General features: G+C 45.1%; 1 protein-coding gene across 6 annotated transcripts in view; it reads left to right on the top strand.

The window, feature by feature from the left end:
• The window catches only part of EYA3 (EYA transcriptional coactivator and phosphatase 3), a 60956-nt gene extending 48864 nt beyond the window's left edge, over positions 1-12092 (top strand). For all 6 annotated transcript variants that reach the window (XM_027443729.3, XM_027443726.3, XM_027443728.3 and 3 more), the window contains 8 exons: positions 1278-1361; positions 1893-1982; positions 3744-3802; positions 4729-4889; positions 6931-7045; positions 7461-7582; positions 7854-7954; positions 8783-12092. In XM_027443729.3, coding sequence (XP_027299530.1) covers positions 1278-1361; positions 1893-1982; positions 3744-3802; positions 4729-4889; positions 6931-7045; positions 7461-7582; positions 7854-7954; positions 8783-8863 — 813 coding nt within the window. In that variant the 3' untranslated portion in view covers positions 8864-12092. The remainder of the gene's footprint in view (positions 1-1277; positions 1362-1892; positions 1983-3743; positions 3803-4728; positions 4890-6930; positions 7046-7460; positions 7583-7853; positions 7955-8782) is intronic.
• The last annotated feature ends 1440 nt before the right edge of the window (positions 12093-13532 follow it).

Here is a 13532-nt window from a genome sequence, read left to right as displayed (position 1 = left end):
CCCCTTTATTTATCTTAACAAAGGCGTCTCTGATAAACACCAAGGTCATTTACCTGTTGCTCTCTACATCATCAGCAGTAAATATCTACCCTAGCTGGGCTCTAAATTTCATTATCACTCCAGTGCTTTGCTTTTATAACTATAAAAACAGGAGAAGCTTTTGAGAAAAAAATTGATCAAACGAGTCTTACCCGGAGTGTATAGTTGCCCTGTTTCAGTATATAAGCTCCACCATGCTACGCTGGAAGAGTTTAACTAATAATGTATTTAGTCTGTGAGATGAATGCTGTTGTTCATACCTGTTAAAAAGCATACTGCAACTAACTGCAAAATGAACCCTAGAAGTTGTTCCTTTATTATAGCATTGTATTTGAACTGTCTCGACTCTACAACTCTAGTTGGAGGGAAACGTCGATCTGCTGGAGGGAAGGAAGGCCCTGCAGAGGGACCTGGACAGGTTGGGTCAATGGGCAGAGGCCAAGGGATGAGGTTCTATATGGCTAAGTGCCAGGTCCTGCACTTTGGCCACAACAACCCCATGCAGCGCTACAGGTTTGGGACAGGGTGGCTGGAAAGCTGTGCAGAGAAAAAGGACCTGGGACTGTTGGTTGATGCTCATCTGAACATGAGCCAGCAGTGTGCCCAAGTGGCCAAGAAGGCCAACAGCATCCTGGCTTGTGTCAGGAATAGTGCAGCCAGCAGGACCGTGGAGGTGATTGTCCCCCTGTGCTCAGCTTTAGTGAGGCCACACCTTGAGTGCTGCATTCAGTTTTGGGCCCCTCACTACAAGAAGGACATCAAGGCCCTGAAATGTGTCCAGAGAAGGGCTACGAAGCTGGTGAAGGATCTGGAACGCAAGGGAGTGGCTGAGGGCACTGGGATTGTTTAGTCTGGAGAAAAGGAGGCTCAGGGGAGACCTTATTGCTCTCTACACTACCTGAAAGGAAGGTGTGGAGAGCTGGGGTCGGCCTCTTCTCACAGGTAACTAGTGATAGAACAACATGGAATGGCCTCAAGTTGCACCAGGGGAGGTTCAGGTTAGAAATTAGGAGACATTTCTTCTCAGAAAGAGTGATCAGACATTGGAACAGGTTGCCCAGGGAGGTAGTGGAATCACCATCCCTGGGGGTGCTTAAGAAAAGGTTGAATCTGGTGCTTAAGGACATGGTTTAGTGGGTCATATTGGTAGTAGGGGGATGGTTGGACCAGATGATCTTGCAGGTCTTTTCCAACCTTAATGATTCTATGATTCTGACTTGATTTTATTCTCTACCCAGCGAGTGTTTCTCTGGGACCTGGATGAGACCATCATAATCTTCCATTCACTTCTCACAGGGTCTTACGCTCAAAAATATGGCAAGGTAATGCTGTCTTTTATGTGGAAAAAAAATCATGTGTTATACAGGAGTAAATGTTAATCTCTAGAAAAGGGATAGAAAATTCTATTTTGTTTTAAATGTGTAGTATGATACTTCTAACTTGCTGCAAATTGGAGGGGAAAAAAGGAGCCCTAGATGTGGCTTTATACAAAGATAGATTATTGTACAAAGTTAGATTATTAACATCACAAACACTATCCTCCTAACAATGTCAGATGGCTTTTATCATTATTGGGAATTATTGAGGACATAGTACAAAAGAAGTATTTTTTCTCTTTCAAAATACATTGAAGACTTTGGAATGTATATGTTGCTTCTGAAAGTGCTTCAGTCCCTGCCATGAAGTACTAAAGTGTTTTTTTAACATTTTGAGTCAGTGTATACCAGATGGAATTACATCATTCCCGATAGACATTTGAAATTCTGTACAAAGTAACTGATGAAAGATTTGTCATAAATTGCTTTTAGCCTGTAACCATGATGAGTTTACATTTTTTCTTTTTGTTTTGTCAGGATCCAACTCTAGTAATTGGGTCTGGTCTGTCAATGGAGGAGATGATTTTTGAAGTAGCTGATACTCACCTGTTTTTCAATGACTTAGAGGTACATGGCAAATGTTTTTTGAAAAGAAAAACTCCATATTAATTAGAGTTACACTGCAGAGTTTGTGGAGGCAGATGTGCTTCACAGCAAGTCAATAATGAATAATGCTATGCCAAAACTTAAGTGGTTCTAAGCACAGCCAAATCAAAGGGGCGTTTGTTCTCTTTTATCTGAGACAGGGGCATCCTGGACACTTCCAGTGTCATGAGCTCTCCTAGCTCTCCTATGGGTTTCTACTTGTACCTGAAAACATTAAGAGCGATGCCTACTTTGTATTATAGTTTCATTCTGGACTGGTAAGCATTTTGCTTTCGCTGATGATATATTTGAAATAGAGACCAGAGATCTGGAGAAAAAGGTGACCTGTAGGATGTTTGTTCCTGGGGCTTTGGCTAAAGAAAAGACAGTCTCAGCCAGTGAACCATTAGGTCACACTGACTGTGTAACAAATATGAAGGATGTGCTTCCACGGACAAGCAGGCTGTATCTATGGAGGTGCTACCTTCTCACAAGCAGTCTCTGCTGCTCTCCTATTCTTGTTCTTCTTGAGGGACGTCTGTTCAGCGTCCGTCCTCTTTCATGCACAATATTCTTTGCCAAATTAAATACATCTGTCTGTTCTGCACTTTCACAGAAGCTGAATATAAATCTTTCCTTGAATTATGGCAATAGCCTATGCTACGACATTATCAGATAGTAGTGAAAAGACTAATGCAAGCTATCTGGAGAGGTGTGGAATTTTGGCATAGTCTGGAATTTAGTGGTTGGAAACAGATTTCCTGACTTGCATCATCTTTGAAATTTGAGCACAAAAATACGGATTCATGAACCTAATTTGCAGAATTTTCAGGTCCAGTTTAAATCTTATGAAGGCTGAATATGAAGAGTGACCAGTTAAATGTAGATGCATCACTGGTGTACATGGTGGGAAAACACAAGATGTTTTTATTAATACAAATGGAAACTTAAATTAAGTTTACATTTATGGCAGCTGTGAATTTCATAAAAGTGGTAATGGCAGTTACATCTCTGCCGCAGGGAAAAAAAAAAGGTCTCTCGTACTGGAAGGATAGTCACTGACACGTGAACTATGTAGTCAACATCACTCACTGCTGCTGGTAGTAGTTGCAGTGGGAAATTTTTGAGGTGGGGAAAATTTGCTTGTAGTTCTAAGGTATTTGCAGTTTATCTCTGGGTAAAGTCAGCTGTACTAAGCAGCAATGTCAAAGCAATAAGGTATTGATATTTCAATCCAAGATTTATGCTGTGGATCTCTAGTAAGAAAATTGACCATTATGTTATTGTTTAAACAGAGTATCATCAATCAACCACATAATATGGTTTGGGGGTACTTTTGCTTTTGTTTAGCTTGTTTTTGTGAAATGGCAGAAGGGTTTCAGATGATAAGTGAATTATCAGTTCAACTTGTTCAGCAAGTGTTGAGGTTTCTTCTTTGCAGACAAAATGCTATTGAAACACTTTTTTTTTTTTTTTTTCTCTGACCTTTCTGGTGCTTCAAATCCCTGTCTTGGCAAGGACTTGTAGGTGGTGCAAAGTAAAACAAAGCTAATGGAAGTACTGGAAAACAAAGCTAATGGAAGCTGTGTATCAGTTTGTGGAGGCAGTATAGCTGTGTTTGGTGTTGTTGGCAAATGTGAAAGGATCGTTCTGTATCATGCTTCTTTAAATCTGCAGTTTGGTATGTTTCTGGATTACAATAGTGGCTTCTGCTTTTTTTTTTTTTTTTCTTGTTTTAAACAGGAGTGTGACCAGGTACACATAGAAGATGTGGCATCTGATGATAATGGCCAAGATTTAAGGTGACGTACTGAAGAATGCATGAAACGTATAGCTGATGCAATCTGGATTGTTTTGTAAGGCTTCAGAAAGAAACCAAACTGTAATGGGGTTAAGGAATGAAGGCCAGCATTGTGCAGGGTCCGAAACTCTGCCAGTGCTGTTTGTTTGCTGGGTGTTTTATTTTTTTATTTTTAGGACCTACAAAAAACTTTCGGAATTATAATGGGAATTGCATTGTTGAACTGTTGAATATTACCTATATACTCAGTGATGTGTAATAAGTAGAGAATCCACATTCCAAATTGATGATTTTGACTTTTGAAAGTCTCCCTACAGTTTGCACCTCCCTGTGAGCTGATTTTATACATAGACAGGGCGATAATTATTCTGCTGCATTAGTGAGTTGAACTGGCTCATGGAAAAGTCTGAGAAGTGCCTGTCTGTCAGGGAGAAAGAAATATGGAGAAAGTGGTGAAGCAGAACCTGCTTCCTCCAGACATGAGCTGGTAAAGCAGCTCATCTGCTTGTGGAACTGTAGCTGTGATCTAGAGAGGTAGTTGTTATGTTTGGAAAATACTACATAGGGATTTATCAGTGCAGAATGAGAGAGGTTAGTGGGAAGGATGTTCTGTATTGCAGAGAAGTGAGTGAAGAGCAAAAGTTGGATTTTGTATTGGGAGTATGCAAGAGAAGTTGAATCAATAAATTTCAGTACAGCAGTTGAGAACTGAAAGCAAGTGTGGGTGGGTATTAGAGCACATTACCCAGAGTAGTTGGCCTCCACCATCAGGGGTGCAGTGGTGGTTGTGCAGAGTTCTTCATGGTGCTTTTCTAGCTGCTGTCAGAGCTGAAATCTGCAACCCAGCCATAGTGGCTCTGCTGCTGTGGCACATTTAATAGATCTGTGTGTTTTTGTTTTTTGTTTTTTTCTTTTTTGTTTTAATAGCAACTACAATTTCTCCACGGATGGCTTCAGTGGCTCAGGAAGTAATGCAAATCACAGTTCATCAGTTGGTGTCCAAGGTGGAGTGGACTGGATGAGAAAACTAGCATTCCGCTACCGCAGGGTACGAGAGATATACGATAAATACAAAACTAACATTGGAGGTGAGTGTTCCCATGCACCAGTATCTGGAGCACTAACCAGAGTTTGTAACACCAAACTTGGCTTTTCTTGGTAGCTGTTCCATACAGTAGTTCTTACTTTCCTAAATGTTTGAACATGAAAATTAACTGTTCTGCTAATGCTAAGTAAGATCATATTTCTGTGTAATCCACGAGGCTGCATCTTCCAAAACTGAACAGTATTCCAATGTGCTCTCTGACTTATGTAGATAGTGTTGGTTAGTCAATCATATATCTCAGAGAAGGGTTTGGTGCAGTGTTCCTTTGCTACTTTTGAATGAAAGGCTGCCTATCACCCTGTGTAGAACAAGCCTAAATGACTTATATAACATTCTGCTTAGGAGACCTTTTCACCTATGTCTTCAGAAAATCTTTTATTACACAATTGTCAAGAAGTAAAGTGTTCGTTCTTTTGGTTGCCATGCTTAGTCTGACACGATATCTCTAAGTCTGTTCACAAAGTCACTTAAAATCTTCTGATTTTTCCAATGCCACAGCAGTAATAAAGATGCATACTGCAATTCTATTCCACAGAAGTCAAATGTTGAGAAAGTTTCTGTTTAGTCTGAATCTTAGCATTGAGATCCTTAGGAACAGGGTGCTGTTGGAGCAGCTCATCTGTGTGACAGCTTGGTGGGTTGCAGGTTTAAGTACCCTTAGCCTAAGCAAAAGAAGCTTGATACAACGTTTTCTTTGACGTACTTTCTGAAATACAAACAAAAAGGGTGGTCAGAACTATAACCCTCAGCCTTAAAAGTTGTAGTAATAACGTCTGCATTTTAGTGTACCACAGTTACCTTATTTCTGGTAGGAATCAGACATTATTTCATATTTCGCATGTGGGAAACCTGGTTGTGGGGTTTTTCAGGACCTGTCTAAAGGTAAAGTAGTTGCCAGCACAGCCTGGAATGAATCCCTCTGTGGCCTCCTTGTCAGAGTACTAGAGTATATTGCGTAAAGAAGTGGTGGGGAGGAGTGACAAGAAGGAGTCATAGTGCATGGCTAGAAATTGGGTGGAAAGAGTTTCAGACTCAAGTGGCTCTCTATTTTTTTTGTTGTTTTTGTTTTATTTAATAATGGAAGCAGAATTGACTGCATAGCCACCATTTCTGACCATTTGCAACTAGATGTTTTGAGAAAATGATGTTTAAAAGGCATTAAGTACAGCTCTGCAAAGAAGGACCTGGGAGTCCTGCTGGCCAGCAGGCTGACCATGAGCCAGCAATGTGCCCTTGTGGCCAAGAAGGCTGAGGGGATGCTGGGCTGCATTCGGAAGTGTTGCCAGCAGGCCAGGGGAGGGGATCCTGCTTCTCTGCTCGGCCTGACTGAGGCCACACGTGGAGCACTGTGCCCAGTTCTGGCCTCCCCAGTACCAGAGGGAAATAGAGCTACTGGAGCGAGCTCAGAGGAGGGCTATGGAGATGATGAGAGGACTGGAGCACCTGTTGAATGAGGATAGGCTGGGAGATCTGGGCCTGTTTAGCCTGGAAAAGAGGAGACTGAGGGGAGAGCTCATCAGTGTGTATAAATATCTGAGGGGAGGGTTTCAAGAGGATGGAGCTGGTCTCCTTTCAGTTGTGCCCAGCGACAGGACGAGAGGCACAAACTGAAGCCCAGGAGGTTCCGTCTCAATATGAGAGGGCACTGGGACGGGTTGCCCAGAGAAGTTGTGGAGTCTTCTCTGGAGATAATCAAAACCCGCCTGGATGCCATCCTGTGCAAGGTGCTCGAGGTGATCCTGCTCAGCAGCGGGGGTGGGCTAGGTGATCTCCAGAGGTCCCTTCCAACCCCAGCCATTCTGTGATTCTCTGATTCTGTGATTAAGATGGGAAGGGTCCTTGGGCCTGTGTGGAGCAGAAAGTCTGACAGGGTGACTGCAGGAATTCCTTCCCTTGCTGCTGCTTGTGACCTCACATGACACTTACTCGTTTTTTGTATGAGTTAGTACATTTTGTTGTATGTATCCTAAGAACTGCACAGGGCTTACCAATGCAGCTGAGAAAATGTGTTGCTTGCTTTCCAGGCCTTCTTAGCCCACAGAAAAGGGAAGCTCTGCAACGACTGAGAACTGATATAGAAGTGTTAACAGATTCCTGGCTGGAAACTGCATTAAAGTCCCTGCTACTCATACAGTCCAGGTATGGAAACTGGAAACGTGTACGTTGCTTTCTCAGTTATTTTGTCTTAGATTTGCATGCACTTACAGCAATGCCCACAAGTACATTACTACTTCTTGTCACAGGTTCTAGGAAATGAAGTGAATGTGTGCAAGAACCCCACTCTGGAGCACCCTTTGGGGCCTTTCTATGACAACATCCTTGGCTAGGAAAGTCCTCTTAATAGGACTGTGCTCAAAAAATTACATTTCTTCAGGAGAATTTTTGTTTAAAACAAACAAATCAAAATCTTGGTCTACAAAGACTCAGAGAAGCAGGGCAGCAAAGTTCATGGCACTTTGGAAAGCTGGACAAGTTGCCCAGAGTACCCTTCAGCACTATGAGGTGTAGGTGTGCTTTTACAAGTGTTTTTTTTTGTTTTTTTTTTTTCTTTTAGAAAAAACTGTGTGAACATCCTGATCACAACCACCCAACTGGTGCCAGCTCTTGCCAAAGTTCTTCTATATGGATTGGGCGAGGTGTTTCCCATTGAAAATATTTATAGTGCTACAAAAATAGGTAAGGGTCTGTGCTGAGACACCTGGCACAGAGGTGTCTTTTGTGGGCTAGCTAGGATTTTTACACAGGAAACACAGTTTCTGCAGCTGAGAACTGCTTGTGACTGCTGTGATGCAGCTAGCCATGTTAATAGTGGTGGCTTCTGGTCTTATGAACCAAACTGGGTTCCCAGTAAGACAAAAATGTATTTTTGTTCTGGGAAGAAGGGGTTAGTTCAGGCTTCTGTTTCTCTCTGCCTAAGGCTTATTATAGCGGTATTCTCTTTTGGCAGGCAAAGAAAGCTGTTTTGAGAGGATTGTGTCACGATTTGGAAAGAAAGTCACCTATGTGGTAATTGGAGATGGGCGTGATGAAGAGGTTGCAGCTAAGCAGGTGGGTTTCTGCAGAGGTGGGATATGGGTTGATGTACAGGGAGGTTACAGTAACAGTCTTTTATTGCAGGTACTCTTTTTCCAAGGCTGAATTCTTCAGGCCAGAGGCAGAGAGGGGAAACTTGGCCTTTGCAAGAAATCTTTTACTACATTAAGACGGGAAGTTATCTGGCTCTTGAGGGTTTAAAGTTTCTGTTCTACTCTTGTCTAGGATAGAAGTTCATGTGTACTTGCAGTCTGTTAGTGTAGCACTGTCCCTGTTTTTACAGGGACAGTATCTTGATGTGGCAGGCCTTGATCATAGCATGAGTCTATTAATCAGGGTAATGTGATTTCTCAGAAGCACTGAGGGAGTCAGGACTTGATTGCCAGCAGTCAGATCAATACACAGCATCTACTATTAGTCTGAATTACAGATAAGGAGCAAAAAGTTTGATTGAACAAGCCTGAGTAGATTGCTCACTCATGTTAATTAAAGGCAGTTAGGTGCATGGATTACTGTCAGGACAGCATCTCTCAGGCGTCACACTGACTGCCATGTGCCAGAGCTGTCATCCACACAGATTCCCTTTGAGTCTCGGAGGCTTTTCATCTGAAGTTTCCATCATGACTGCCCAAAGTGGCTGATAGTGCTGGCACCCATCATGAATTACTGTGCAGATAAGATAAGGTTCTGATACCAGTATGCATACGGCTGGGATCTGTCCTGAGCATGGTATGTGCTGTTACAAATGCTGTATTGCACAACTTTGCAGGTGTACCTTGACTGCTTCCATCTAGCTGCAAAATCACTCGAATAAAACGGACTTTGTTAATCTTCTTGTTACAGCACAACATGCCTTTCTGGAGGATCACAAACCACGCAGACCTTGTGTCCCTTCACCAAGCCCTTGAGTTAGACTTCCTGTAAGACACTGGAGCAAAGGTGTGACTGCAGCAGCTCCTGCAAGCCCTCTCCATCACTGGAGAGGCAGAAATCTCATACATTTGGTGACTCAATTTTCAGCTTGATGAAGAATATACACCTAATGCAAATTGTACAGTAGAATGTGACACCAGGTCATTTCCTCAGGAGCATAGGCCCTGCCAAGTACAAAAGTCTAGTGCTATAAAGAAGCACTAGACTCAGCAGAGCTAGAGCTTGTCTGAAGAGACTCACAGAAGCCAGCTGAATTCTTCTAGCAGGTACTCTCCAGAGTGAAGGGGTAATACAGTGGAGAAGGCTCTAACAGATACTTCTGCTTTTCTATTCAGCTTAGTTATAGAACCCAAGTAAACATAAAATCTTATTTTTATAGAAAAATACTGACGGCAGAGCTGAATCTCCCTTGTTTTGCAAAGCCGAAAAGAGCTATTGTTTTTTTCCATGGGAAATACTAATGAAAATGTCAATATACCTCTACTGATGTGAAAGTGTGTCCTCTCTCCTTTCCTGGGTGTTCAAAGTAGATAATTTATTATGATATCCTTACATAATTTCTTCAGTGTGGGATTTCTGGAAAATAAAAAGATAAGGGAATGTTTCTGGGGTTCCTCATAAAGGACAGTGTTGCTGTTGGTTGATCCCATTGGCTTCTAGTCAATGTGTTTACATTGCACATGGCTCCAAACACTGTTAACAAGTAGTAGGGTGTTGGATTCCAGCAATCCACAACCCAAACTGCAGATCCCACAGATTTTCCTTATATGGGAAAACGAAACTGCCTGTGAACATTAGATACAGCACGACAATATTGAAGATAGTGCTGAGAAGTGAACAGAAACCTCATTTGGACGAGGAATAATTTGAGAGAGAACTAAATCCTCATAAATGTTACAAAGAAGGATATGGTAACTAATCTTCACCTCTGCTTTTCTGACTCCATTTGTGAGAGTATGTTCCTTTTAGTAGAATCAGATTCAATTTTATTATATTCTTCTTTGCATTAGCCTAACTCTACATAGTTAGAAACAAAATCCTTGTTAAGGGGGGACTTAATTTTGTAAGACACTGTGACTTGCCAACCTGGGGCACACTGACCTTGGAAGTGATGGTTACACTGATACTTTTGCTACTATCTCATAAAAAAAGGCTGGAGTCAGTGACCTGTGGTACCACGAGCCAGAAATAACCAGCTGAAGACTGGGTGCTAACACAGGGAGCTGGTTTTGTGCGAGATCAGGCAGTGTTTGGTGGTGTCTGCCACCTGTCTGTACCCTGATGGCACAAAATCAGCAGGTGCCTAAAGTTTTTGTACAGAGGCCAGATGTCTGGCTCAGCAGGGAAAGCAGAAGTGTGTAGTGGGGCTCAGCAAACACCGCAGTTGCACCCAAACTCTTCCAGATCTCATCTGCAGCCCAGCATAATTCATCTGGGTCTGGCCTGAAAGACCCAACCTGTCATGTTGGAAGGACACTGACCCACTCAGGCTGTGCCTACAGAAGCAGGTGATATTTGCTGCATTCCTTTCATGGCATTATTTACTGAGGAATCATTTCCATCAGTGCTGGGGGAGTTCCTGTGTTGGCTCAGCCCAAGCACTGTGATGTGGCCTGTGAGTGACAGGTTGGTGTCTGTCCCTGTGCTGGCTCTGGTCACCACTGCTGAAATGGTGCTAGGGCATTGGACCCCCAGAGCTGAGGGACTGAACATGGAGGTTTCTGTTTCAGATGTTCCTAGCTCCAGTTTTGGTTTTAAAAATATATAAAAATCAGAGCTTTTCTCACTTCAAGATGGCCAGGAGTCGGGAGCCATCTGTTTTCCATCCAGCTCCTTGCTAGGTGTTGGCCTAGCACTTCAATCTCAGGCTCTGGGTCTGCGTATTTTCACAGGAAACCTCTGCTTCAGGATTGTGCTGTGTGTGTAGCACCTGCTGCCTGTGAGCTCTTGTCCCATCAGAAAACCTGAGGAGCCAATTTCTGCTTTCATGCTGTGGGTGCATGCTGGTGTTTAGCAGCAGCATGAGTGCTGTGCAGAGTGGGAGGGTGGAGATGGCACAGGGCTGAGAGTTAGGTTCATTTGAGGGCTCTGAAGACGACTTGTTACTGCATCAGAAAGAGCATATCTGGGAGGAAGGGAGCCATGTAGAGAAGCAGCTCCATTGTTTCTGAAATGTTCCTAGATCAGGACATCTCTAAGTTATGGAAGAGTCCGTGCTGGTTCCTAAGTCTGTCTCTGCAGGTCCCCAGCCCATCCAAAGGTCTTGTAAGCAGGCTTGGACCTGCCTGTGAACATGTCTTGTACTCCAGCCAGCTGAACTTCGGGATGGAAACACGTGCCTTAACCTCCCACTGCCTGGCATGGGCAAGTGGCCTCTCTGCTTCACTAACGTCTAAAGTTGCTTGCAGGAGAGCCATGTTGGTTCATGCTAGGAGGTAGGATGTGTTTTGCCCAGGCACTCAGTGAGTGCTGAAACCAAGGTATCAAGCAGCCCAGAAGCTGGCAGGCTTTGCTTTGTGTTTGTTTACTTTTAAAATGTTTTAAAGAAACTTTAAGATGGCAGCAAAATTTTAGCTGAGTGTGGACCTATTGCAGCCAGTGACATTTCATACTGATATTTATACGATGTCTCCTTGAATGTATGTAAAGTACTTTTATAATAGGAGGTTGATGGTACATTTCTGTGTTTGTTTAATAATAAAGGTTGACCTGGCTATTTTATTTTTTTTCCCCCTCTGCTGGCTGATGTTAAGACTTTGCCTCTCTCTCATGTGGCAGCCAAGCACATGAGAACCAAGCATTGATTTGCTTCTGTGTCTCTTTGCTCTCCTGTTATTCCTGACCTGGCTGTAAGCTGAACTGCTGATAAATCCAATTACGTGAATGAATGCCCGCTGGCCTGGGTGCACACAAGCAGCTGCTGGCCTCCTCCCTGCTTTTAACTGCAGATGCAGTCTTAAAAAACAACCATCTGATCATGGTGTGTGGTGCCTCCACATGCTCTGGGGGAAATGCCAGTGTTGGCCCTCAGCCTACAGTGGTGCAGAAAGCAGCAGGAGCCCCCTGAGCCTGCAGCAGCCTTTTCTGCGGTGACTTCCCAGCGTGGCGGAAGGAGGGGAGCCCCAGGGGCTGCTGGCTGCGCAGTCGTTGCCTGTTTGTGTTCTGTGTAACGGGAGCTGTCCTATGAACTGGAAAAAAAATAAAGTCTTTATTTTCTTTATTTTCTATAGTCAGTGCTTCAGTCTGTTCTCTGACAGCCCCTCCCTGCAGTTGGTCCCTGCCCTCGGTGATGGCCCTGGCTGGGAGGCCATCAGTGCCAGCAAAGGAGTTTGGGTGACTGCGCCTCAGGTCCCAGCACAGCCCCTGGATGCCCCTGCTCTCCCGGGGGTTCCTGCAGCAGACAGCAGTGCAGTTCCATGACCTTTGGCTCTGCTCTGCTGCCCACATAAGTCACGTTGTGCTTGGGTAGTGAGGCACAAACCCTGCCCTTTTTTCCCCCCGCTTCCCTTTTGCACAAGTCCAGCAACCAGCCTCCTCCAGTGGCACTACAGCACAGCTGCTGCACCAGGCCTTTGCCCTGGGCTTATCTTGTGGCAGGTTCATGGGACAGGAGCAGTTCAGCTGCATCTGGCTGCCTCCCCATGCACCGCCCTTCCCAAAGCACCTGGTATGGGCCAGTCCCCTCCTGCAACAGGGGGTGGATGGGGAAGGGGCTGTGGTGGGCCATGCAACAGCAGAAGGAGCCAGGAGCTGCCTTGGAGCTTGCCTGGGCAAGCACCATGTATCCGGGCAATGGGCCCAGGCTCTGCCACAGTTCCCATGCTGCAGCCCCATGTCCAGCCCTCCCCCCTGTGCCACTGTTACAGCCAAGAAACCGACCCTGGGTTGTTCCAGCCTGGTCACAGCTGTAGTTGGTGGTGGTAGGAATGGCTACAAAGGGACTGTAAGGTGACATTTAAGCCACAAGTGCTGAACCAAGCTGCAGCCCTACCAGCCTGTGCCCAGGGCCTGGCCCCAGCTCCCAGCTGTGCTGTGGCTGCCCTGAGCTGCCCCCAGGGACAAGAGCACGGGCACAGCGCAGGGCCTGCTGCCCGAGCGCCTCTTACCCTGCTCACGCAAGCTCTTTCTGCAAGTGCCAGTGCGGGAGGAGTGGCTTGCTGGGGGCTGCAGAAACTCCAGCACAGGCCACTCTGCAGGCAGGTGCTGCTTTGTCCCGTGCCCTCTCTGCACAGGAGCTGAGCTCCTGAAGAGAGCTGAGCTCAGCACTGCCCATCTCCCTGGACAGTGGGAAGGGCATGAAGGGGCAGTGTGAGCAGGGCCCTGTGTGAAAGTGCTCTCGCGTTTTCAGAGCGGTGAAGCCACTGCTTACATGACCCCCCCTTGCCCCGCATCCCACCCCAGGACCCCTATAACACCCTACAGAGGTGCAGGCACCCTACAACCGCTGCCCTCCCAAGGCAGCCACTCTCCCAGGTGGGTGCCAGGCTGCAGAGAGCCCTCACGTTCTTCTCTGCCCCTCTCAGCAGGGCTCTGAGTCACATCTTGATACTGGGCAATTTTTGACCTTAACAGCAAAACATTGGAAGTGGGAAAACACACCAGAAAACACCCCACAGCTGCTGCCAAGGAAAATGAGCTCTCTGCTACCAGCAGCCACATC

The sequence above is a fragment of the Anas platyrhynchos genome, chromosome 24, assembly GCF_047663525.1.
Source record: "Anas platyrhynchos isolate ZD024472 breed Pekin duck chromosome 24, IASCAAS_PekinDuck_T2T, whole genome shotgun sequence".
Classification (NCBI taxonomy): Eukaryota; Metazoa; Chordata; class Aves; order Anseriformes; family Anatidae; genus Anas; species Anas platyrhynchos.
Note: the sequence above shows the minus strand (reverse complement) of the source record. Positions and strands in the feature narration are given on the sequence as shown.